Genomic DNA, 26,098 nt, shown 5'->3' with positions numbered 1-26,098 from the left:
CATTGTACAAATCTGACAGTTTCAACAAAGACATTTGACTTGGTTCATTAGTTAGCCTATACTGCCCTCTACAGCATTACTACGGGTTTCGTTTACTTCTTTTGGATATTTCACAAATAATTGTGCGAGCATGTAGTCGTGGCCGAGTGGTTAAGGCGATGGACTAGAAATCCATTGGGGTTTCCCCGCGCAGGTTCGAATCCTGCCCACTACGTAAGCTTTGTTTTTAATTGATTGTATGTGCTCATTGTTAATACATGTTTAAAGCTCAGGAAGTCTGAAATATTACTGGTTGTACTTCATATCGCTTCGGTTCATTTTGTTAAAGAATGTTCATTTTGGCACCATTACAAATGCTGTGGTTTCTTTAAAGAAGAAAAGCCGTGGCCCGTACGGGGATCGAACCCGCGACCTTGGCGTTATTAGCACCACGCTCTAACCAACTGAGCTAACCGGCCACACACTCAAAACTTGATACTAGAACCCGAGGAAAATAAGTCCTGCGGACATTATGATTGTTCTACCAAGATGTTCTCATGTTAAACTGAACAATAACACATTCAAAGTATTGGAAAGGCATAATTAGAGGCCTCGTCATAATGAGGCAGTTTAACAGTGTGAAGGATGTGGTGAGGTGCAGGCTTGCGGTGACTTTCTCTCATTTAACGACCTTGTGATTTGAATACTAACAAGAAAAACAAATCAAATTACCAAGCATTCGGTGGACGTTTTAAGAAATAAATAAACAAACAGATTTGTCAGAAGTGGGATTCGAACCCACGCCTCCAGAGAGACTGCGACCTGAACGCAGCGCCTTAGACCGCTCGGCCATCCTGACTTACACTGACGACTTTGCACAACACTGCAGTACACTGCTGAATCTCCAATGTCTGACGCTACAGTAAATCACCTGGGGTGTGTGTGAACTTATTCTTTATCTGTTTATATTAAGGAGGGCGACCTGTTTCGTCGCATTCTATATGGGATCACAAGGACACTCCTCTTACAGACAGAAAATATACGGCAAACAGAGCGATCGCTTCACGGTTAGAAACAAATCAGAACAGTCTGTTAGCAAATTAACTTCATGAAAAAAAAACACACAGGCATTACATAAATGTTACAGATATGTTTCGTAGACACAAAAGTTGTAACATAATTGAGTACATTTGTAAACTATCCGCCAGTAAAAGACATTATCTCACATTATCTCTAGTTTCAAACGCATTATCACAGGCGGCACAATTACGACATGGAAAAAATCCAGTATATTTGTCCAGTACACCTAGATCTCTCGAACATTAAAATGAGTCAGCCCTTAAAAAAACACTGTCCGTGTTCATTTCTATGTATATGACATTGTCTATACACAATACCTGTCATGTAAGCCTATTGGTATCAAACCGATCACAATTAATGTGATCCGTGTTTTCAGTCAGATTGATAGTTTTAATCAATCATCGAAAAAGCAGCAGTGCTTTGCAACTGTAGTTCGTCTTGCGTACCTTTAGGCAAGATACCCACTCAGAACGTGTCTGCTTCCTCCAGCCCCCTAAGGAACACTGGAGCGGTCATCAATAACAGGGAGCAGTTGGCCAAAAAAAAAAAACAAACACTCGCTGTCTCCTTCACGCTCAAAAACGAACACTCTCACTCTTCCTCGTGGATAGCGAGTCCAAACACTTTATAAACGCATTTCGCTGGCAAATCACTATAGAAATGATCCCGGAAAGTATTGTTTTATGGGCAAGTGGCCGACCGTCTCCCTCCAACTCTGAGTGGCACCGGTAGCTGTGCCGCTGACAAATAGACAGGAGCTTTCATATAATGCAATTGCTGTTGCCCAGTGAGGTGTTACAACAACATTTCAAACTCATTCCAAACTGCAGGCGGTTAAAAGCTAAATTGGGTTCAAGTTTCTCGTATGATTTAAAAAGTAGGAGCCAGTTGCCTCATTTGCATTGTCTGCCTTCCTCCTTTGCACTGTGAAGTCTATCAAATTTGTGCTTAAAATCTGAATACGATTCCCATTTGAATCGTATATATTTGGTTTCCATTTTAGCTCTATGCATACACACTGTTCTGTTGAGACTCCCAAGGTGTTATGTAATAAAACACCATAATCGGTTAGCACGTTGGGCTGTTAATCGAAATTTTGGTGTTTCAAGCCCACGCAGAGATGATGCTTTTTGCATTTCTTTATCGCATTAGAAAATGGCACTATAATACGTTTTTATTTCCTCCAATTACACTGAAGAAAAAAATGTGCTGTTTTTTTAATTCAAAAAATTAATTAAGAAAAAATAGCCCTAGTCGTGCTGTTTGCAAAAACCCGGGATCGAAGCAGGGACCGTTACAGTCTAACGCTCTCCCAACTGAGCTATTTCAGCTTGACGCGATTTTGCTATCCAGGCCGCATTCTTTTCGTCAATCGCCTTTTTGTCAAGCCAGTAAACCTGCATGTAATGAGAAACGTTCAACAGTTCGGAAACACCACAATAGAATCCAATGCCTTTGCAAATGTGTTTCCAAACTGTTAGTTTTTCTCCCAAATGTGGTTTCTCAAAAAATGGTTTTGCCTACTTTTTATTATTATTATTACTTTTTCCAGAGTAGACCAAAAGGCAAACATCCAGGAAATAGTTAAACACTGCTACAGGGCTTGAACTGTCTCAACAAACGTTTAGTGGTTAAAGATAAAGGGCTTTTAACCAGGAGGTCCCCCGGTACAAATCCCACCTCAGCCACTGACTCATTGTGTGACCCTGAGCAAGTCACTTAACCTCCTTGTGCTCCGTTTTTCGGGTGAGATGTAAATGTAAGTGACTCTACAGCTGATGCATAGTTCACACACCCTAGTCTCTGTAAGTTGCCATGTGTATAATAAAAACGAACATAATTATGGTATGTTTTATTAGCATGAAATACTTTGTAGATCTTGTTATCTGCTAAGTCCGCTCACGCTAGCCAGAACGTGCTCGAGTGCTCTGGCAACAGCCATGAAGCAAGTCAATTTTTCAGTTCAATTAAATAACTACTTTGTTTTTGTGGATGGGGGTGTTTCTTGAAAAGATCAGTTAAATAGCTACGTATTTTGAAATAAAGATGTATTCATTATTATGAACGTTAACAAAAATTATATTTTATTTACATTTCCCACGTGTGCTTGCATTGTACAAATCTGACAGTTTCAACAAAGACATTTGACTTGGTTCATTAGTTAGCCTATACTGCCCTCTACAGCATTACTACGGGTTTCGTTTACTTCTTTTGGATATTTCACAAATAATTGTGCGAGCATGTAGTCGTGGCCGAGTGGTTAAGGCGATGGACTAGAAATCCATTGGGGTTTCCCCGCGCAGGTTCGAATCCTGCCGACTACGTAAGCTTTGTTTTTAATTGATTGTATGTGCTCATTGTTAATACATGTTTAAAGCTCAGGAAGTCTGAAATATTACTGGTTGTACTTCATATCGCTTCGGTTCATTTTGTTAAAGAATGTTCATTTTGGCACCATTACAAATGCTGTGGTTTCTTTAAAGAAGAAAAGCCGTGGCCCGTACGGGGATCGAACCCGCGACCTTGGCGTTATTAGCACCACGCTCTAACCAACTGAGCTAACCGGCCACACACTCAAAACTTGATACTAGAACCCGAGGAAAATAAGTCCTGCGGACATTATGATTGTTCTACCAAGATGTTCTCATGTTAAACTGAACAATAACACATTCAAAGTATTGGAAAGGCATAATTAGAGGCCTCGTCATAATGAGGCAGTTTAACAGTGTGAAGGATGTGGTGAGGTGCAGGCTTGCGGTGACTTTCTCTCATTTAACGACCTTGTGATTTGAATACTAACAAGAAAAACAAATCAAATTACCAAGCATTCGGTGGACGTTTTAAGAAATAAATAAACAAACAGATTTGTCAGAAGTGGGATTCGAATCCACGCCTCCAGAGAGACTGCGACCTGAACGCAGCGCCTTAGACCGCTCGGCCATCCTGACTTACACTGACGACTTTGCACAACACTGCAGTACACTGCTGAACCTCCAATGTCTGACGCTACAGTAAATCACCTGGTGGGGTGTGAACTTATTCTTTATCTGTTTATATTAAGGAGGGTGACCTGTTTCGTCGCATTCTATATGGGATCACAAGGACACTCCTCTTACAGACAGAAAATATACGGCAAACAGAGCGATCGCTTCACGGTTTGAAACAAATCAGAACAGTCTGTTAGCAAATTAACTTCATGAAAAAAAACACACAGGCATTACATAAATGTTACAGATATGTTTCGTAGACACAAAAGTTGTAACATAATTGAGTACATTTGTAAACTATCCGCCAGTAACAGACATTATCTCACATTATCTCTAGTTTCAAACGCATTATCACAGGCGGCACAATTATGACATGGAAAAAATCCAGTATATTTGTCTAGTACACCTAGATCTCTCGAATATTAAAATGAGTCAGCCCTTAAAAAAACACTGTCCGTGTTCATTTCTATGTATATGACATTGCCTATACACAATACCTGTCATGTAAGCCTATTGGTATAAAACCGATCACAATTAATGTGATCCGTGTTTTCAGTCAGATTGATAGTTTTAATCAATCATCGAAAAAGCAGCAGTGCTTTGCAACTGTAGTTCGTCTTGCGTACCTTTTGGTAAGATACCCACTCAGAACGTGTCCGCTTCCTCCAGCCCCCTAAGGAACACTGGAGCGGTCATCAATAACAGGGAGCAGTTGGCCAAAAAAAAACAAACACTCGCTGTCTCCTTCACGCTAAAAAACGAACACTCTCACTCTTCCTCGTGGATAGCGAGTCCAAACACTTTAAAAACGCATTTCGCTAGCATTATATATAAAGTTTATTAAAAAAAAGTCTGAAATATTACTGGTTGTACTTCATATTGCTTCAGTTCATTTTGTTAAAGAATGTTCATTTTGGCACCATTACAAATGCTGTGGTTTCTTTAAAGAAGAAAAGCCGTGGCCCGTACGGGGATCGAACCCGCGACCTTGGCGTTATTAGCCAAGGAAACCCGAGGAAAATAAGTCCTGCGGACATTATGATTGTTCTACCAAGTTGTTCTCATGTTAAACTGAACAATAACACATTCAAAGTATTGGAAAGGCATAATTAGAGGCCTGGTCATAATGAGGCAGTTTAACAGTGTGAAGGATGTGGTGAGGTGCAGGCTTGCGGTGACTTTCATGTATTTCATGTCATTAGATGATCAAAGCCCCTTTGTGCCAGAGCGCATTCAGAGGAGACGCGCTGAGAAAATCCGTCATCTGTGTCACTCAGTACTGCCAGCTTTCCCTCGTTGGTGATATATTGGTCAGCATAGCTGCTTTCCAAGTAATTGACCCGAGACGATTCCCAGCCAGTACAACTGTGTTTATGCCCACGTTTCAAATAATAAACATCATAAAAGCAAATTGCATTGTTTTATGTTTTCTTTACTTTTAAGCTGAGACAAACACACTTCTGACAACTTCATAGCCCTGCTGACTACGAACAAATATTGAGTCGGCTGTTTCCCTTGACCCTGGTGATACCGAGTGTTTTCCTAGTATCAGCATTGGAATTAGCATGCGTTTGGCATGCTTGCTGTGCACTCTAGCATTGCATAACAAGCATACACTACGGCAGGAATTCGTGGCGCAACGGTAGCGCGTCTGACTCCAGATCAGAAGGTTGCGTGTTCCAATCACGTCGACGTCAAAGCCTTTGTTTCTATTCCACACCATTTAATTTTGTGATGTGTTTGCAAATACTAGTTTGGAAGAATTTAATGTACAGCAAGTAATAATTGATACCTTTAAGATGAACAGGCATTTAAGAATTAACAACGAAGACATAAAAAGGGACACAACACCAACAGAGTTCAAGCCCATCACCTTAACCACTTGGCCACGACTACTTGGTGCAACGTGCCAAGATCTATAAACACAGACCACATATATCACAGACCAAGAACAAATACACACACACTGTTTTAAATAAAACTGACGAAACCATAATCCCTGGTTAAGGAGGCCAGTGCCTTATCCTTTAGGTGACTTCCAGATGGATAGCAGTCAGCGAGACAATACACGACCAGAGGAATAAATTTGTTGATTTTACTATAAAGATTGTTTCAATGAAATCAACAGCTGATACCAAACTCTTGTCAGCACTCAATACCATTTTAATTTCTTTTTTAAATCGGACTAAAATAGCGTTCCTAACACAGATTGTATTTTTGTTGTAAACAGACTACTTGTTGAAGTCACTGAAAAATACTGTGTGTCCAAACATGTATTTAACTTGATTGTTTTAATATTCCAAATAATATATTACTTTGAAAAACATCTCCGTCGGCCACTGGATCGTGGTCTCAGGCTGGGATACGGACCATTGAGAACAGTATAAACGATCTATGACTGGAAGTAGCTTACATGAGAAATGCTCTCGTTAAACATGCTAGGATGATCGACTTCGGCATTCTCCAACTGCTGTTTACATTTTCTAACACGTTATGTGAACGAATACAAAGTTTGACCCTTTCCTTGTAAGTGGGGGTAAGCACAAGTTATTTTCAGATGTAATGTCTTTATTTAAGCACAATCAAGTCCTGCGTAGTGCAAATCACATTACTATATTTTTTATATTAGTCAAGTCCTATTGAAAGAGTTCTTAAATAGTTTCAACATTATCAATGATCAATTTGAAATTTGCTTATTGATTTAAACCAGTATGAGATGCACACTCAAAATGTGTCCCCTTCCTTCAACAACCCCCTGACTGAAGATTGGAGTGGTCATCACTAGCAGCCAGCAGGTGCCCGAAAACAACACTCATTGTCAGCTCGGTGCTGAGAAGTGGCAAGCTCTACTTCATTAATATGATACAATGACTGGGCAACAACGAGGTGTTACTTTAACAATACCAACTAACTTGAGACAGCCAAGACGTTGAAGTATACCTTAAGTCTGTCATGTGATGCAATAACAGATTTTAGCATTTTTGCATTTTCTGCTTGGTCAAACAAGCTCAAGCCACAGCACACAGCGCTGATGCATCGGAACAGAGGTGGATTTTAAAGCGACTGAATCAACGAGCTGAGACTACTTTTTGAAGAAACTGAAAACATACCTCTCGTCGAAAAATGTGCTATTTAGTTAATTTATTTATTTATTGAATTCGCAAATGGCAGACTACATACATGGGAATAAATATAAAAGGCTTGAAGTTTGCTTGCATTGGGTTGCATACATTTAATTGTGATTACAGACTTTTCTGCCGTGTTGCTTTCTTCTTAGATGTGGTCTCAGGTTCGGTTGAGCCGATTGGTCTCTGTGGCGCAATTGGTTAGCGCGTTCGGCTGTTAACCGAAAGGTTGGTGGTTCAAGCCCACCCAGGGACGATGTTTTTGCATTTCTTATTCACATTAGAAAATGGCACTCTGATACGTTGTTATTTCTTCCAATTAAACAGAAAAAAAACCGCTCTATTTTTCAGTTCAAAATAATACAAAACAAAAATAGTCTTGCTATTTGCCGATACCCGGGATCGAACCAGGGACCTTTAGATCTTCAGTCTAACGCTCTCCCAACTGAGCTATTTCGGCTTGACAAGACTTGCGTTTTTTGTCACCCCAGTAAACCTGTGTATTATGAGAAACGATCAACAGCTCGGCAACACAATAGAATCCGATGCCTTTACAAATGCGTTTCGAAACACTTAAGTTTTCACCCAGATGCGGTTTTCAGCCGAAACGGGGGGATAAAACTGCCTATGATCAATGTGGGCAGAAAAGTTGCATACTTTGCATACCGTATTGGGAGAAAAGAAAGCGGATCATCAAATTGATCAATGCTAATGTTAAAACAATTTAAGAACACTTTACATAGGCCTTGACTAATATAAAAATATAGTAATGTGATTTGCATTACGCAGGACTAGATTGAGCTTAAATAAAGACATTACATCTGAAAATTAACTGTGCCTACCCCCACTTACAAGGAAAGTGTCCAACTTTGTATTCGTACTCATAACGTGTTATAACATGTAAACAGCAATTGGAGAATGCCGATGTCGATCATCCTAGCATGTTAAACGAGGGCATTTCTGATGTAAGCTTCTTCCACTAATAGATCGTTTATACTGTTCTCAAAGGTCCGCATCCCAGCCTGAGACCTCGATCCAGTGGCCGACGGAGATGTTATTCAATTTAATATATTATTTTTAATATTAAGACAAGTTAAATACATGTTTGGACAAAATATTTTTCATTGACTTCAACGAGTAGTCTGTTTACAACCAAATGCAATCTGTGTTAGGAACGCTATTTTAGTCTGAATTAAAATGGAAATTAAAATGGTATTGCGTTCTGACAAGAGTTTGGTATCAGCTGTTGATTTCCTTGAAACAATCTTTTATAGTAAAATGAACACATTTATTCCTTTTAAGAATAAATAGAATTTAACTGTCAGAGGAGGATTTGAACCGACACCTCCACTTGGAGACCAGAACACAGAATTCTTTGAAAAGACAGAGTCCTTAAGTCTAGCGCCGTAGACCACTCGACCATCCTGACAAACTGCGTTCATTACAGCAGAAAACCGCATTATTTATTTCAGCACAGCCTAGGGTTGTCATATCAAGGCCCGATCGGGTTTATTACGCACATACCAACTGTTGCTCCATGAATGATGTAATGACAAGTGTTAAAACAGAAACGGTTTGAAGCCAACCCACAAAAGTAAGACTATTTATTTCAATATCGTTATAACTATAAACGATGCACGCATTTTACAATAGCAATTGCTATATGACAACGACCAAAAAGTAATTTTGTTGCAATACTGTATACAGTGTGAACAGAATCAGATATTGCTCTGTTGCCTCGAAGAAACATCTACATTTTGTATTTAAAAAGGACGTCCAACGTGGGGCTCGATCCCAAAAGAGAGCGGAATGTTCATCAATGATCAAGAACAGCTACAGTGAAATAGCATTCAAGTCCCGCTTCGCGCTCAGAAGAAAACACTGTAACTCCTCGTTATGGTTAGCGAGACCAGACACTAGCAACGCATTTCACTAGAAACAAACTATAGAAATGATCCCTGAAAGTATAGTCTTAACAAATATGTGGGTAAAACAACTTCCCTACTCCCGGCATGATGGTGTCTGATTCGGTTTCCTTTCTAGAATATTTTGTTCATAGTAATGTTAATAATTGCCAATGCGTTTCAAACACAAAACTCACGTTCTGACAAGGTTCCATAGTGTAGAGGTTATCCCGTCTGCTTTACACACAGAAGGTCCTGGGTTCGATCCCCAGTGGAACCACTTCAGTTTGTTTTTACAATATGACTCCCTGGTCAAGACAAGGTAGTTCTGGGTTTGGCCGATCATTAGATTGCGGATGTAAGGTCTCCGGTCCCATCGTAGAAGCAAGATAGTTTATTCACAAAAAATACATACACTTTTATTTATGTTTCTTTTGTTGGTAAATTAACCCAATACATTATTGCATTCTGTCACGTCATTAGATGATCAAAGCCCCTTTGTGCCAGTGCGCATTCAGAGGAGACGCGCTGAGAAAATCCGTCATCTGTGTCACTCAGTACTGCCAGCTTTCCCTCGTTGGTGATATATTGGTCAGCATAGCTGCTTTCCAAGTAATTGACCCGAGACGATTCCCAGCCAGTACAACTGTGTTTATGCCCACGTTTCAAATAATAAACATTATAAAAGCAATTCGCTTTGTTTTATGTTTTCTTTACTTTTAAGCTGAGAATCAAACACACTTCCGACAACTTCATAGCCCTGCTGACTACGAACAAATATTGAGTCGGCTGTTTCCCATGACCCTGGTGATACCGAGTGTTTTCCAAGTATCAGCATCGGACTTAGCATGCCTTTGGCATGCTTGCTGTGCACTCTAGCATTGCATAACAAGCATGCACTATGGCAGGAATTCGTGGCGCAACGGTAGCGCGTCTGACTCCAGATCAGAAGGTTGCGTGTTCAAATCACGTCGAGGTCAAAGCCTTCTTTGTTTCTATTCCACACCATTTAATTTTGTAATGTGTTTGCAAATACTAGTTTGGAAGAATTTAATGTACAGCAAGTAATAATTGATACCTTTAAGTTGAACAGGCATTTAAGAATTAACAACGAAGACATAAAAAGGGACACAACGCCAACAGAGTTCAAGCCCATCACCTTAACCACTTGGCCACGACTACTTGGTGCAACGTGCCAAGATCTATAAACACAGACCACATATATCACAGACCAAGAACAAATACACACACACTGTTTTAAATAAAACTGACGAAACCATAATCCCTGGTTTAGGAGGCCAGTGCCTTATCCTTTAGGTGACTTCCAGGTGGATAGCAGTCAGCGAGACAATACACGACCAGAGGAATAAATGTGTTCATTTTACTATAAAGATTGTTTCAATGAAATCAACAGCTGATACCAAACTCTTGTCAGCACTCAATACCATTTTAATTTCTTTTTTAAATCGGACTAAAATAGCGTTCCTAACACAGATTGTATTTTTGTTGTAAACAGACTACTTGTTGAAGTCACTGGAAAATACTGTGTGTACAAACATGTAATTAACTTGATTGTTTTAATATTCCAAATAACATATTACTTTGAAAATCATCTCCGTCGGCCACTGGATCGTGGTCTCAGGCTGGGATACGGACCATTGAGAACAGTATAAACGATCTATGACTGGAAGTAGCTTACATGAGAAATGCTCTCGTTAAACATGCTAGGATGATCGACTTCGGCATTCTCCAACTGCTGTTTACATTTTCTAACACGTTATGAGAACGAATACAAAGTTTGACCCTTTCCTTGTAAGTGGGGGTAAGCACAAGTTATTTTCAGATGTTATGTCTTTATTTAAGCACAATCAAGTCCTGCGTAGTGCAAATCACATTACTATATTTTTTATATTAGTCAAGTCCTATTGAAAGAGTTCTTAAATAGTTTCAACATTATCAATGATCAATTTGAAATTTGCTTATTGATTTAAACCAGTATGAGATGCACACTCAAAATGTGTCCCCTTCCTTCAACAACCCCCTGACTGAAGATTGGAGTGGTCATCACTAGCAGCCAGCAGGTGCCCGAAAACAACACTCATTGTCAGCTCGGTGCTGAGAAGTGGCAAGCTCTACTTCATTAATATGATACAATGACTGGGCAACAACGAGGTGTTACATTAACAATACCAACTAACTTGAGACAGCCAAGACGTTGAAGTATACCTTAAGTTTTTGCATTTCTTAATCACATTATAAAATGGCACTATTATACGTTGTTATTTCTTCCAATTACACAGAACAAAAAAAAACGCTCTTTTTTTCTGTTCAAAATAATACAAAACAAAAATAGTCTTGCTACTTGCCGAAATCCGGGATCGAACCAGGGACCTTTAGATCTTCAGTCTAACGCTCTCCCAACTGAGCTATTTCGGCTTGACAAGACTTGCGTTTTTTGTCACCCCAGTAAACCTGTGTATTATGAGAAACGTCAACAGCTCGGCAACACAATAGAATCCGATGCCTTTACAAATGCGTTTCGAAACACTTAAGTTTTCTCCCAGATGCGGTTTTCAGCCGAAACGGGGGGATAAAACTGCCTATGATCAAAGTGGGCAGAAAAGTTGCATAATTTGCATACCGTATTGGGAGAAAAGAAAACGGATCATCAAATTGATCAATGCTAATGTTAAAACAATTTAAGAACACTTTACATAGGCCTTGACTAATATAAAAATATAGTAATGTGATTTGCATTACGCAGGACTAGATTGAGCTTAAATAAAGACATTACATCTGAAAATAAATTGTGCTTACCCCCACTTACAAGGAAAGTGTCCAACTTTGTATTCGTACTCATAACGTGTTATAACATGTACACAGCAATTGGAGAATACCGATGTCGATCATCCTAGCATGTTAAACGAGGGCATTTCTGATGTAAGCTACTTCCACTAATAGATCGTTTATACTGTTCTCAAAGGTCCGCATCCCAGGCTGAGACCACGATCCAGTGGCCGACGGAGATGTTATTCAATTTAATACATTATTTTTAATATTAAAACAAGTTAAATACATGTTTGGACAAAATATTTTTCATTGACTTCAACGAGTAGTCTGTTTACAACCAAATGCAATCTGTGTTAGGAACGCTATTTTAGTCTGAATTAAAATGGAAATTAAAATGGTATTGCGTTCTGACAAGAGTTTGGTATCAGCTGTTGATTTCCTTGAAACAATCTTTTATAGTAAAATGAACACATTTATTCCTTTTAAGAATAAATAAAATTGAGCTGTCAGAGGAGGATTTGATCAGACACCTCCACTTGGAGACCAGAACACAGAATTCTTTGGAAAGACAGAGTCCTTAAGTCTAGCGCCTTAGACCACTCGACCATCCTGACAAACTGCGTTCATTACAGCAGAAAACCGCATTATTTATTTCAGCACAGCCTAGGGTTGTCATATCAAGGCCCGATCGGGTTTATTACGCACATACCAACTGTTGCTCCATGAATGATGTAATGACAAGTGTTAAAACAGAAACGGTTTGAAGCCAACCCACAAAAGTAAGACTATTTATTTCAATATCGTTATAACTATAAACGATGCACGCATTTTACAATAGCAATTGCTATATGACAACGACCAAAAAGTAATTTTGTTGCAATACTGTATACAGTGTGAACAGAATCAGATATTGCTCTGTTGCCTCGAAGAAACATCTACATTTTGTATTTAAAAAGGACATCCAACGTGGGGCTCGATCCCAAAAGAGAGCGGAATGTTCATCAATGATCAAGAACAGCTACAGTGAAGTAGCATTCAAGTCCCGCTACGCGCTCAGAAGAAAACACTGTAACTCCTCGTTATGGTTAGCGAGACCAGACACTAGAAACGCATTTCACTAGAAACAAACTATAGAAATGATCCCTGAAAGTAAAATCTTAACAAATATGTGGGTAAAACAACTTCCCTACTCCCGGCATGATGGTGTCTGATTCGGTTTCCTTTCTAGAATATTACTTGTTCATAGTAATGTTAATAATTGCCAATGCGTTTCAAACACAAAACTCACTTTCTGACCAGGTTCCATAGTTTAGTGGTTATCACGTCTGCTTTACACGCAGAAGGTCCTGGGTTCGATCCCCAGTGGAACCACTTCAATTTGTTTTTACAATATGACTCCCTGGTCAAGACAAGGTAGTTCTGGGTTTGGCCGATCATTAGATTGCGGATGTAAGGTCTCCGGTCCCATCGTAGAAGCAAGATAGTTTATTCACAAAAAATACATACACTTTTATTTATGTTTCTTTTGTTGGTAAATTAACCCAATACATTATTGCATTCTGTCACGTCATTAGATGATCAAAGCCCCTTTGTGCCAGTGCGCATTCAGAGGAGACGCGCTGAGAAAATCCGTCATCTGTATCACTCAGTACTGCCAGCTTTCCCTCGTTGGTGATATATTGGTCAGCATAGCTGCTTTCCAAGTAATTGACCCGAGACGATTCCCAGCCAGTACAACTGTGTTTATGCCCACGTTTCAAATAATAAACATTATAAAAGCAAATCGCTTTGTTTTATGTTTTCTTTACTTTTAAGCTGAGAATCAAACACACTTCCGACAACTTCATAGCCCTGCTGACTACGAACAAATATTGAGTCGGCTGTTTCCCATGACCCTGGTGATACCGAGTGTTTTCCTAGTATCAGCATTGGAATTAGCATGCCTTTGGCATGCTTGCTGTGCACTCTAGCATTGCATAACAAGCATGCACCACGACAGGAATTCGTGGCGCAACGGTAGCGCGTCTGACTCCAGATCAGAAAGTTGCGTGTTCAAATCACGTCGAGGTCAAAGCCTTCATTGTTTCTATTCCACACTATTTAATTTTGTAATGTGTTTGCAAATACTAGTTTGGAAGAATTTAATGTACAGCAAGTAATAATTGATACCTTTAAGCTGAACAGTCATTTAAGAATTAACAACGAAGACATAAAAAGGGACACAACGCCAACAGAGTTCAAGCCCATCACCTTAACCACTTGGCCACGACTACTTGGTGCAACGTGCCAAGATCTATAAACACAGACCACATATATCACAGACCAAGAACAAATACACACACACTGTTTTAAATAAAACTGACGAAACCATAATCCCTAGTTTAGGAGGCCATTGCCTTATCCTTTAGGTGACTTCCAGGTGGATAGCAGTCAGCGAGACAATACACGACCAGAGGAATAAATGTGTTCATTTTACTATAAAGATTGTTTCAATGAAATCAACAGCTGATACCAAACTCTTGTCAGCACTCAATACCATTTTAATTTCTTTTTTAAATCGGACTAAAATAGCGTTCCTAACACAGATTGTATTTTTGTTGTAAACAGACTACTTGTTGAAGTCACTACTTGTTGAAGGAATTGTGGGAAATGTCGTTTTAAGACCTTGAAATATACCTTTGCTTCTATACCTGATCCAAAATTTCCCACAATTATTTTCAACTTCCCGTCCCTGCCTATTGGCTGAGCGTCGCAGAGCATGCAGGGGCGGCGCATTTAAATTTCAAACTTGTACAGACAGACACGGAGTATTTCGCTTATTTGTTTTTAAGATACTGACTGTCTGTTGAACAATACAAACTAACTTGAGACAGCCAAGCCGTTAAAGCATACCTTAATTCTGCCATGTGATGCAATAACAAGTATTGGCATTTTTGCATTGTCTGCCTCGTCAAACAAGCTCGAGCCACAGCATACAGCGCTGCTGCATCGGGACACAGAGGTGGATTTTAAAGCGACTGAATCAACGAGCTGAGACTACTTTTTGAAGAAATTGAAAACATACCTCTCGTCAAAATATTTGCTGACATTAAATAATAATAATTTAATGTTTGAGAGCTGCCCTTCATGGCAACAGAATCCACAACAACAATGACTTTTATCAGCATCTTCATCTGGGCACTTGTCATCTGCACTCAGGGTAAGAATCATTTAGAAAAACACTTTCATCAATTTGTGGGGCTATTCTTAATATATAAGTGTAAAACAGGGGCAAACTAATGGAAAATAAATTAAACTTCAATAGAAAAGGCTTTCATTTAAATGGGTTTTCATTAGTTAATTCACTGATGTACTTTATTTTTACAGACCCCCCACTAATTTAGTCTCATTCCAAATGAAAGAAAGCTGGTTTTTCCAACTTTCTCAAAACAACATATCAATACAAGAGCCATGTGTTTCTCAGTGAGCTGGAATCGCCATGGCAATGGAGTGTGATCAGTCACTGTGTGCGCCCTTTCACAAACATCAAACAAAATCAATCAATAAAGAAATCAATACACGAGTGTGATGGAAATATAATGAGTTCTGGTTGTAAATCTCCCTCTTGACCTGTGAGGATACAAAGTAGCGAAAGGGAAAGGCTTTGGACGGGTTGGCCTGACAGTTCATTCCCTGGGTCGGGAAGTCAATCAGCCTGGAAAAAGACGAGACTCCAGTGCGGGAATGTATTGACCTGGAAGGTAAACGAGGTAGCAGCTGCAGGCAATAGAATCAGCTGCAATCGTTTACCAAGGGGTCATGCATAACCGCATAAAAGGGGCTGGAGAATCTTTTCCTTCGTTTTTGGTTTTGAAATAGACCCAGAAGGACCCGTGCACTGTGTATTAAGAATATTGTGAGTTTTTGTTTTGTTTGTCTTGTCTATAATTGCTATTTGTGTGTTTATAGACAGCTAACACGTTCTGGAGCTGTTAGTAAGAGCCAGCACTGAACCCGGAACAGCACTGCACTCTTTGTCACTCTTTAACCTGTATCACCCACCACGAGCACTACAGCATGCACCCAGGACTGGTGACCGTGGTTGTATATTGTGGGAGAGATGCTGTGTTTATTGTTTAGGGCTGCAATCCCTGTTACTGTACTCCGTGTTTTACGCATCGCTTATTATTTGGTCACCAGACCTGGATTATAACTAAAAATAAAACGTATATTTTTCCATACCGGATTACAAATCTCGTCCGTTTATTCCTGCACTGCATCAGCTCTGCACCTGTTCATAATCAGCAACCACTTTGCCACAAGGAGTTTGATACCTTTTCCCCTGGCTTGTTAAATATCATTCTGATTGACATAATGAAAACGCACTCCTAGCAGCTTGCTCAAGGTACATCTTGAAAAGGCCTGTGAAAGACAGTGAAGTAGATGTCCAATTTATAACAGTAAGAAGCAGTCAAAATGTGACCAATGAAAAGAAAAATGACAGGTCCATTACTTCTACAGCAGCAGCAGCAGCACGTGGGAAGGTATACCACTAGGGGTAGGGCACTACATACCCTTTAATACACAATAGCATTGAAATGATGACAGAAACAGAAATATTACTGTCAGTTTAGACAAACAGATCAGTTATATTAGACAGCAGTGATATACTGAGAGCTTTGACTGGGGGAAAAATAGAAGAAAACAGTCAAAGTGAACCCGACCCTATCAATTGCACTGGTGCTCACTCACGGCTCAGATCTCCTCTATCTGTGACAGCAGCAGCAGCAGCAGGATTTGTAGAAAGGAAGCTGCTTTGTATACCGGTGCCTGCCTCACTGCTCCAAACACTTTGAGACACACAGTATTGATGAGTCACTGCTCAGCCCTTTCAGAGTCACTGAAACACACAGTACAATGATGCCATTGCTTCTACTGCTGGGGACACGGGGGCTCTTTGCTCAAGGTGATAATTAAATAGTTATTTATAAATCTGAAAGCTTGACTGGAGTTCATTTTAAACAGAACTTTTCATTGAAGTAAATCTGTCTAGCCGCTTCTTTACATTTTGTTTGTATTCTAACACAACACTATTTAATTTGACTCTTGCATTATTATTTTATAATCATTTTTTGTTGTATTTTTTCTCCAGAGTCCAGTGCAGACGTTGTTCTGACTCCGTCTCCAACAGCTCAGTCTGTTCTCCAGGACACACGGTCTCTATCCGCTGTACAGCCAACAGCTTTGTTAGTACCAGCTCCATCCACTGGTACCTGCAGAAACCTGACTCCTGATTTATTCTACTTCTAACCGTCACTCTGGGACTCCAGCTTCATTCAGTGGCAGTGGATCAGGGACACAGTTTACACTGAGCATCAGTGGAGTGCAGCCTGAAGATGCAGGAGATTATTACTGTCAGCAGGGCAATAGCTACACATTCACACAGTGATACACGTCCGTACAAAAACCTCCCTCAGCTCTGCAGGAACTGCTCTGGCTCATAGACAGTAACCACAGGGGCTGAGGCTGAGAGCAGCTGCAGAGCTGCTACAGTCGGACTGCACAGAGCTGGGTTTGATTAGGCTGTGTCAGTGGTATAGCCTGGATTCAAACCAGCGCTCTCCGGGCTATAGGGCACATCCTGCACTCCGGCACAGTGCCTTTGCTGAATGCTCCACTCAGGAGCCCCTGAATTTTATAATTTTTAGAAGATTTGTTTTTATTTTATTAAGTAAGCAATATTAATAAAATAATTTCAGTATGAATGTAAAATGTTGTTTAATGACAGTGATGACATTTGAATGTGTCCAACGTGAAAGATCATTTAAAGAAAGACCAGGTCAATGATCTAGTCTTAGAGCCCACCGTGGGGGACATTAGTGCTGCTATTACTTAACAATGTGAGGAAGTAAACAATAATCTATTTGCTTTACTTTATTCTTTTTCTTGTTTTCATCATTTAAAAACCTGCATACAGAAGAGATGTGTTCATACTCAGAAAAGTAGTCCAAAGAGTTTGATGATAAAAACAGCATTTTAATGACAAAGAGCAATTAATTTGACCTCCGAGAGACACACAGCAGATATTAATAGTGACCACAAGAGGGAGCCAGAGCACCACTGCTGTCCATAATGTAACAACACAGTAATAAGACTATTGAAATAGGCAGTAGCAGTTACCTCCCCAGTCAGCCCAGTTCTCCCATTGTTAACACAAGGCTCCTCACACCCAGTCATCTAAACATTCCAGTGTGGGTCTGTGTCTGGAGGAAGGAGCTGCTCACAGTGATGCATGCAGGGAAACACTGACTCTAAAATCTCAACCTGCAACTTCCACCCCTGACACTTCTAGTATATTTGTTGTCTTACATTTGATTTCTATAAGAATCCAGACTGACGCAGATAGTCAAAGTAAACAGCTTTTATTTCCCTAATCAAATACAGCTCATCGCTTAGCTTGTGCCCTGCTTGTTGTGTTATCTGGTTTTACACTTTGAATTTGCACAAGGTGGGGCAAGCAGCAACACACAGTCTAAAAGCGCATCCACATTTACTCTATTACAGCTGCCTTGTGCCATTCTATGCAAAATAATTAACAATAGCAGTTTGTTTCCTCCTTCAAAGGGTTTACCAGGAGAGCTGCTCTGTGATACATGAGCACTCAGATTCTGATCCAATCCGAAATTATGTCTTTCGTATTACAATGTGAGTGTGTGTCTCAGTCACTTCAATCATACAAAGAGCATTTCAAGAGGAGCGATAAAGTGGAGCGAAGCGATCAAAAAAAAGGCGCCAAGTTAGAAGCAAGAATTGTGTGAATCTTGGGCCCCAGCACCTTTCCAATTGTGCCTATTTGCTTGACAAGATTGGCCTAATTGCTTCTCCTAACTTGGATTTTTGCATTTGAGATCACCCCTTTAAACAGCTGTTTGTCGAACTTGTTTTTGTCATGGGATATATTTAATATAGGGAGGTAATCACTCCATAGTGGTTGGCTTTGTGCTAAGGGCGAGGTCGTTACACTAGTAAATTCCATTTAAGGATTTGTTCTGACTGTCTCCTCGGCTTGGGCAGCCACACTATTCAGCAGCACACTGCTGTGCTGAAATGCCAGGAAGCAAAATGGATAAAAGTTATTTTTATGCAGGAACATTATTTACATTTTCTTTTTTTTTTCTCTCCTGTGTGAATTTGCTGGTGTGTAACAAGGGATCTTGACTGACTGAAACTCTTCCCACAATCAGAGCAGCGGTACGGTTTCTCTCCTGTGTGAACGCGCCGGTGTGAAACAAGGTGTCCCGACCGTCTGAAAGTCTTTCCACAGTCAGAGCAGCGGTACGGTTTCTCTCCTGTGTGAATACGCTGGTGTGCAGCAAAGGATGCCAAGTGACCGAAACTCTTCCCACAGTGAGAGCAGTGATACGGTTTCTCTCCTGTGTGAATGTGCCGGTGTACAGCAAAGGATGCTGAGTGACGGAAACTTTTCCCACAGTTAGAGCAGTGATACGGTTTCTCTCCTGAGTGAATTCGCTGGTGTGAAACAAGGTTTGCTAACGAACTGAAACTCTTCCCACAGTCAGAGCAATGAAACGTTTTTTCTCCTGTGTGAATCCGCTGATGTTTTCCAAGTTGTCCTGACTGACTGAAACTTTTACCACAGTCGGAGCAGTGATATGGCTTTACTCCTGTGTGAGTTCTCTGGTGTTTTACAAGGTCTGTTGAATCCCTGAAACTCTTCCCACAGTCAGAGCAGTAATATGGTTTCTCTCCTGTGTGAATTCGCTGGTGTGTTACAAGTTGTCCTGATCGACTGAAACTCTTCCCACAGTCAGTGCAGTGATACGGTCTCTCTCCAGTGTGTATTCGCTGATGTATTAATAGGTGTTCTGACCGACTGAAACTCTTCCCACAGTCAGAACAGTGATATGGTTTCTCTCCTTTGTGAGTTCGCTTATGCAATTCAAAATTTCCAGACCGACTGAAACTCTTCCCACAGTGCGAACAGCGATAAGGTTTCTCTCCTGTGTGAATTCGTTGGTGTTTTGAAAGGTCTCCTGAGTTCCTGAAACTCTTTCCACAGTCAGAGCAGCAATGCGGTTTCTCTCCTGTGTGAATTCGCTGGTGTGCTGTACGGTGTCCTGATGACTTGAACCTCTTTCCACAGTCAGAGCAGCGATAGGGTTTCTCTCCTGTGTGAATTCGCTGGTGTATCACAAGGTCTCCTGAGTGCCTGAAACTCTTTCCACAGTCAGAGCAGTGATACGGTTTCTCTCCTCTGGTATATTTTAATTTCTCTCCTCTCAGTATTTTTAAATTCCTTAACTGGGTCCATGCTTTAACTGCTGGACTGGAACCTGGAAAAAACAAACAGGAGTGAAAAATCAGAGACGGTTTTAAGTAAGAAATGCAGAAAATGTTCCTTCCTCATTATGTCGTTTCATGACCTTTTCTGGGTTAGGTAGTGTAGGTAACTGTAGTGTAGTCCGCACCAGGGAGGCTGCAAAACTGATTTGATTTCATCCATCTGAACGCATGAAGGAACCTTCTAACCTCTCTTTAACTGAACTTTAGAGGAATACTAAGGATGAGTGAGTATAAGTTTAATTTATTCATCACAGGAATAGTAACCTACTATACTGTTTTTTCTGGTGTTGTTGATTATTGTTTATTATTTGTCAAAAAGGGTTGCAATGGGTACCTATCTGTTATTAATACTAGCCCGATCAGCTAGATTAGGATAGGGAGATTGTAGGAGGTAACAGAGCTGTACATTTCTACGAGGAATCTGTGCACTCTGATTCTGGGGCCCTGTGCTGATCTCGGAAGGTTTGATCAGGAGAGTCAGCCTAGAACTTTTAGTCTTTTTCGAAAAACAGATTTAAGGGGTGGTGTAAAGTAGACAGAGATTGGGTGTTTGAAATACTATACCAGAGTTGCCAGGTCCGCGGTTTTCCTTTAAAAAGACAGCCGCGGGAAATATTTAGGAGTCGCTGGTTGCTACTTTTTGGGCTACTTTCAAGAGGTCTCGTGGTTTTTTGGGCTAGTTTACTTTATACATATAAAAAAAGAATAACTTTATTAAAAATGTATAAACTTTTGCAGCCTACCCGCCGCAGTGCACACAAACTATGTAAAACTTTGTTTCCCAATAAAATAACATATTGCGCATGACCACAACCACCACTGCGCATGACCATGCGAGTGAACAGGAGTGAGAGACGAATGATTGTGTTAATTGACAGTGAAAAGCAGCCATTTTAAGAAACAGGGTAGAAACATCGAAACCGCTAAAAAGCAGGAAAAATAAAGAAGTAATCTAAATACTGAAAAAAATACTGCAAAGACTGAGAAAGAAAAAGGGTTACAAGCATGGATTAGCCGTGTACCTGGCGATGACTCAAAAGCAGCGTGTAGGTACTGTAAATGTGAAGTGCGAGCGCATCACAGCGATCTGTTAGCTCACAGTAAGACAGAGAAACATATTAGAAATGCAGCTCCCTATTCAAATACAAGAAGCTTATTTGACACAGGATTTAAGAAACAAGTTGACAATTCCATTAAAATATGCGAGTTGAAGCTGGCAGCCCATATTGCTTGCCTTTCCAGCATCCTCACCGTAGATCATTTGGGATGCATAGTCAGGGAAGTTGTACAGAAGGATATTAGTCTTCATAGAACAAAATGCTCAGCACTTATAAAATGTGTCATCGGGCCCATTGTTCATCAGGAGATGCTTGAAGACATCGCCAAAGAGCCATACTCTCTAATTGTGGACGAAAGCACAGACATCAGTGCAAACAAGCAACTCTGTGTGGTGTTCAGGTACTTCAGCAGAAAACATGAACGTATCATTTACCGGGATTGTTAGCTTGCCAGCCGGTGATTCTCACAGCATTGCAACAGCCTTGTTAAAAATTCTTAAAGGAAAACAAAAGAAGTGGAAAGATGCATTGGTCTGGCAACAGACGGTTGCAATACAATGTGTGGGAAAAATAATTCGGTACTAACAAAGTTAAGGGAGGTGAATCCAAAAATTGTGTACATCAAGTGTGTTTGTCATTCACTGCAGCTCTGTGCATCAAAAGCAATGGACGTACTTCCTCGAAACATCGAGTACATGGTATCACAGACATACTCGTGGTTTTCCCACAGCACTCAGCGTCAAAAGAAGTACCGCGATCTCTATGCCACCATTAATGTTGGCCCGCTGAAGATTTTGCAGCTTTCTGACACAAGATGGCTTGCAATTAGCCAGTGTGTTGATCGAGTGCTTTCTCAGTATGAAGAGCTAAAGTTGCACTTTCAGCTTACAAAGGACACTGAAAGGAATTACAATGCTGAACTGCTGTACCAGATGCATTCAGACCGCGTAAACAGAATGTATCTGTTTTTTTTTCAGCCCCTCGTCACTGAGGTCAACAGAATAAACAAGCTGTTTCAGCTTGACGGTGCCAATCCAGCGAAACCTCTTGCTGATTTAATGACATTTTACCGCAGTTTGATCCAACGAATCATGAAACCTCACGATTTTCCAACATGGTCATCTGTAATGGATTTTGACATAACGTCCGACAGAAACAGCTTGCCACTTTCAGCAGTGGACTTCGGGATCAAGTTCCAGTTAGAACTGTCACAATCAAAGATCGAACCTCAGAAAGCAGAGGATATCAAACACAGATGCAGAGATTACATGTTCGAGTTTCTGAAAGAGATCAAACAAAGATTGCCTCCTAATATCCAGCAACTTGAGTCACTTACCGTTCTCAGCCCAACTGTTGTACTCAGTTCCAAAAAGGAACAGATGGCAAATTTATCATTTTTGCCACTTTACAATGGAGATCTTGGCAAACTCGAACAGCAATGGCGAGCTTTGAACAATGTACACTGGGAGCACACTGAAGACAACCAAATTAAAGAGTTCTGGGTTGAAGTGGCTAAACACTCCGATGCAGCTGGTGATAAAGATTTCACTGAACTTGGTCTTTTTGCCTTATCTCTTTTAGCCCTACCATTTAGCAATGCATCAGTGGAACGTGCTTTTTCACAAATGGCCCTAATCAAAACCAAACTAAGGACCCGCATGCAAGAGAAATTGTTGGAAAACATTCTTAGGGTCAGAGCATATATGCAGCGTAATAAGTGTTGCTGCAACCAATTTCAGCCATCCAAAGCAATGCTGTCACTGTTTACAGGCGACATATATGAAGCAAATAACGCAGAAGATGGTGCAGACTCAGAGGAGCTTTTTTGAAACTAATATTATATATATATATATATATATATATATATATATATATATATATATATATATATATATAAGTAAAAATGTTTTATTTGGTACATAATTTTTTCTTTGTACATTTAAAATTGACTTGAGATACACCTGCGTGATGATAACAGCTGGCCCTTACACGAGGAGTTTGAAGGTAAGAGGTTAAAAATGTTTTTTTATGTTTTATTTCAATGCATGGGGCATACTTTCAATTAACTTAACTTTTTTGTGTTTGCAAAAAAGAGCCAACAACTTGCCTTTTTTAATTTGTTAGGTGTATTTAATTGATGTGGCTGTTTAATTGATTTAAATGATGTGATCATCTAATTAGATTGGTGGCATAACTTTAAAAGATTGAACTGTTTTCTTCTTTGGGAAACAGTAGCAGCATTGAAGGATAGGGCTACATGTTAATGGTAATAAGCTTGGTTTCAGTAAAAAAAAAACAAATGAGGCTAGTTTTGAAGTGATTTTGGGCTATAAACACTGTAGAAATCTGGCAACCCTGTACTATACAGAGTATAATGGTCCTGATCCCATTCTGGTTGCGAAGACCAGGGAGTCAAGTTGTTTATTGCTAATTTCCTGAGAGGGACTGTACATACAGTTAAGCTTGCCTATGCTGGGGGGTTCCCGAGTGGCACATCCAGTAAAGGCGCTCCACGTGAGTGCAAGATGCGCTCTATAGTCTGCAAGTCGCGAGTTTGAATCTAGGCTATTCCTTTGCCGATCGAGGACAGGAGCTTCCAAGGGACGGCGCACAATTGGCCGAGCGTCGCCCGGGGGGAGGGAGGGCTTAGGTCGGACAGGGTGTCTCGGCTCACCGCACACCAGTGACCCCTGTATTCTGGCCGGGCGCCTGCGGGCTTGCCTGTAAGCTGACCGAGAGCTGCGTTGTCCTCCGACGCTGTAGCTCTTGGGTGGCTGCATGGTGAGTCTGCAGTGTGAAAAAAAGCGGTCGGCTTGATGGCACACGCTTCGGAGGACAGCGTGTGTTCATCTTCAACCTCCCGAGTCAGCGCAGGGGTGGTAGCGGTGAGCCAAGCGTAATAAAATAATTGGCCATTCCAAATTGGGAGAAAATAATAAATTACTGGCAACGACTAAGTTTATAAAAAAAATAAAAAAGCTTGCCTATGTTGAGAGTAATTGAACATGCAAATGGGAAAGGCTAGCCTAGGTTGCAAGAGAACCCAGAGAGTCATTTGTTAGATTGGGTTGCAGGAGAAACCAGAGAGCAGTTGAATGCACAATAAGCTTGTCAAGGTTACAGGAGTTTTCTGGGAGTAATTGTGTGTACGATAACCTTGTTTGTTGATTGTAAATGAGAGAGTAATTGGAAATAAACTCATTGATTATATGTTGATTCACAAATCTGCTGTATAAAAATAGAATAAATGAATAAGGGTGATTGAATATTAACTCCAATATATCGGAGGACAAACCCGCCGATTAGCAATAAAGATCATTTTAAATCTGTGTATTAGAAATAAATGAATAAGAGTGATTGAATATTAAGTCTAGTATATTGAATACTTAGAAGTGATTAGGAAGAAAATAACATGAATTTGGTGATTGATTTTGCATAGAATTAATTAACACATAAAGCATTTTGTTGTAAGAATCATTTAAATTGTTTATTTCTTACTTTTGATAAACACTGAAAGACCTTGGCTGTTAACTCAATCTGGTAGTTATGGACATGTTCATTAAATTACATTGAAGTTTTACCCAATTAGCCAAATTTGATAAATTACTGTGGATGGTCTTTAGGAGCAGATCCATTACGATGTTTATCTACCAGTTCCATTGAGAAAGATCCATGAGAATAAATGCAATTCATATTACAAAAATTAAAAGTAATCTGAACATTTTAAAAGTAAGACACATTGACATTGTAATAAGAAAACAAGTTTTACTTTAGCCATTAACTAATTAATGGCTTGTAGACTGAGATTATGGAAAAGCTAATGATTAAAAACTTTTTACAAAAGTGGCCTTGGGCAGCAAATTGGACGGGACCACGTGAAATTATAGACACATGTGGCGAGGGGAATATGATGGTTTGTAAAAACAAGGAAACAGCCGACATATAAATGGTTTCATGCGGATTAGTGCAAATTGTTTAAAGGCTGATATTGTCTAGAATACATTCTAAATTAAAGTCTTAGACCTATATTTCAATGGGGAGGTTGGGGCAAAAGTCATGCAATATATATTTAAGGTTTTCAAATATTAACAAAGAATAAATCCTTCACTTGATTTTTCATTTCAGAAGCTGCTGTTCTGTGTGCATTGGTGAGCCTGCTAGCAGTCACTGAAATGCACCCTTTAGTCCAGATCCCTGTGTTCCCTCAATGAGAGATAAACAAGCCGATTACTGCTTTGCTATGAACTAAGATCTGGTGGAAGCAGTGATTAACAAACAAGGAGAACTCCACAGTGATGTTAACAGAGGGGAAGCGAGAACCCGCAATTGATACAGGCAGTACCTCCAGAACAAAATACTGATGAACAAAAACACATAAAACCTACTGCTTTGCCAAAGATTGGAGATGTCAAATCCCTAAAGAAAAAGGAACATGGAGGCTGGGTAATGACTTCATTCAAAGATTGGAGATGTCAAATCCCTAAAGAAAGACGAACATGGAGGCTGGGTAATGACTTCATTCAAAGATTGGAGATGTCAAATCCCTAAAGAAAGACGAACATGGAGGCTGGGTAATGACTTCATTCAAAGATTGGAGATGTCAAATCCCTAAAGAAAGAGGAACATGGAGGCTGGGTAATGACTTCATTCAAAGATTGGAGATGTCAAATCCCTAAAGAAAGAGGAACATGGAGGCTGGATAATGACTTCACTCAAAGATTGGAGATGTCAAATCCCTAAAGAAAGAGGAACATGGAGGCTGGGTAACAACTTCATTCAATATCCATTGTTGTTGAAAAATTCCTAATGGGGGGGGGGGATCGGACATTCCC

General features: G+C 40.1%; 1 protein-coding gene and 16 non-coding genes across 20 annotated transcripts in view; 6 read left to right on the top strand and 11 right to left on the bottom strand.

The window, feature by feature from the left end:
• The first annotated feature begins 132 nt into the window (after positions 1 to 132).
• On the top strand, positions 133 to 214 carry trnas-aga (transfer RNA serine (anticodon AGA)). The gene has a single exon. It is a non-coding gene; the product is annotated as a tRNA-Ser (tRNA).
• A 170-nt stretch (positions 215 to 384) lies between these two features.
• On the bottom strand, positions 385 to 458 carry trnai-aau (transfer RNA isoleucine (anticodon AAU)). The gene has a single exon. It is a non-coding gene; the product is annotated as a tRNA-Ile (tRNA).
• A 298-nt stretch (positions 459 to 756) lies between these two features.
• Positions 757 to 838, bottom strand: trnal-cag (transfer RNA leucine (anticodon CAG)). Its single transcript has one exon. It is a non-coding gene; the product is annotated as a tRNA-Leu (tRNA).
• A 681-nt stretch (positions 839 to 1,519) lies between these two features.
• On the bottom strand, positions 1,520 to 1,742 carry LOC131703335 (small nucleolar RNA U3). Its single transcript, XR_009309800.1, has one exon. It is a non-coding gene; the product is annotated as a small nucleolar RNA U3 (small nucleolar RNA).
• Positions 1,743 to 3,301: 1,559 nt separating this feature from the next.
• On the top strand, positions 3,302 to 3,383 carry trnas-aga (transfer RNA serine (anticodon AGA)). The gene has a single exon. It is a non-coding gene; the product is annotated as a tRNA-Ser (tRNA).
• A 170-nt stretch (positions 3,384 to 3,553) lies between these two features.
• On the bottom strand, positions 3,554 to 3,627 carry trnai-aau (transfer RNA isoleucine (anticodon AAU)). Its single transcript has one exon. It is a non-coding gene; the product is annotated as a tRNA-Ile (tRNA).
• Positions 3,628 to 3,925: 298 nt separating this feature from the next.
• Positions 3,926 to 4,007, bottom strand: trnal-cag (transfer RNA leucine (anticodon CAG)). The gene has a single exon. It is a non-coding gene; the product is annotated as a tRNA-Leu (tRNA).
• Positions 4,008 to 4,686: 679 nt separating this feature from the next.
• Positions 4,687 to 4,901, bottom strand: LOC131703456 (small nucleolar RNA U3). The gene has a single exon (XR_009309912.1). It is a non-coding gene; the product is annotated as a small nucleolar RNA U3 (small nucleolar RNA).
• Positions 4,902 to 7,353: 2,452 nt separating this feature from the next.
• trnan-guu (transfer RNA asparagine (anticodon GUU)) lies at positions 7,354 to 7,427 on the top strand. The gene has a single exon. It is a non-coding gene; the product is annotated as a tRNA-Asn (tRNA).
• A 131-nt stretch (positions 7,428 to 7,558) lies between these two features.
• Positions 7,559 to 7,631, bottom strand: trnaf-gaa (transfer RNA phenylalanine (anticodon GAA)). Its single transcript has one exon. It is a non-coding gene; the product is annotated as a tRNA-Phe (tRNA).
• Positions 7,632 to 8,932: 1,301 nt separating this feature from the next.
• LOC131703452 (small nucleolar RNA U3) lies at positions 8,933 to 9,145 on the bottom strand. Its single transcript, XR_009309908.1, has one exon. It is a non-coding gene; the product is annotated as a small nucleolar RNA U3 (small nucleolar RNA).
• A 137-nt stretch (positions 9,146 to 9,282) lies between these two features.
• trnav-uac (transfer RNA valine (anticodon UAC)) lies at positions 9,283 to 9,355 on the top strand. Its single transcript has one exon. It is a non-coding gene; the product is annotated as a tRNA-Val (tRNA).
• Positions 9,356 to 9,983: 628 nt separating this feature from the next.
• On the top strand, positions 9,984 to 10,055 carry trnaw-cca (transfer RNA tryptophan (anticodon CCA)). Its single transcript has one exon. It is a non-coding gene; the product is annotated as a tRNA-Trp (tRNA).
• A 1,383-nt stretch (positions 10,056 to 11,438) lies between these two features.
• Positions 11,439 to 11,511, bottom strand: trnaf-gaa (transfer RNA phenylalanine (anticodon GAA)). Its single transcript has one exon. It is a non-coding gene; the product is annotated as a tRNA-Phe (tRNA).
• Positions 11,512 to 12,811: 1,300 nt separating this feature from the next.
• On the bottom strand, positions 12,812 to 13,024 carry LOC131703486 (small nucleolar RNA U3). Its single transcript, XR_009309937.1, has one exon. It is a non-coding gene; the product is annotated as a small nucleolar RNA U3 (small nucleolar RNA).
• A 139-nt stretch (positions 13,025 to 13,163) lies between these two features.
• Positions 13,164 to 13,236, top strand: trnav-uac (transfer RNA valine (anticodon UAC)). Its single transcript has one exon. It is a non-coding gene; the product is annotated as a tRNA-Val (tRNA).
• Positions 13,237 to 17,859: 4,623 nt separating this feature from the next.
• LOC131702963 (zinc finger protein 135-like) overlaps positions 17,860 to 26,098 on the bottom strand; it is a 145,234-nt gene continuing 136,995 nt past the window's right edge. For all 4 annotated transcript variants that reach the window (XM_059005804.1, XM_059005801.1, XM_059005803.1 and 1 more), the window contains one exon: positions 17,860 to 20,198. In XM_059005804.1, the coding sequence (XP_058861787.1) occupies positions 18,997 to 20,198 (1,202 nt within the window). In that variant the 3' untranslated portion in view covers positions 17,860 to 18,996. The remainder of the gene's footprint in view (positions 20,199 to 26,098) is intronic.

The sequence above is a fragment of the Acipenser ruthenus genome, chromosome 32 (genome assembly GCF_902713425.1).
Source record: "Acipenser ruthenus chromosome 32, fAciRut3.2 maternal haplotype, whole genome shotgun sequence".
NCBI lineage: Eukaryota > Metazoa > Chordata > Actinopteri > Acipenseriformes > Acipenseridae > Acipenser > Acipenser ruthenus.
This window is presented reverse-complemented; position numbering and strand designations above follow the sequence as displayed.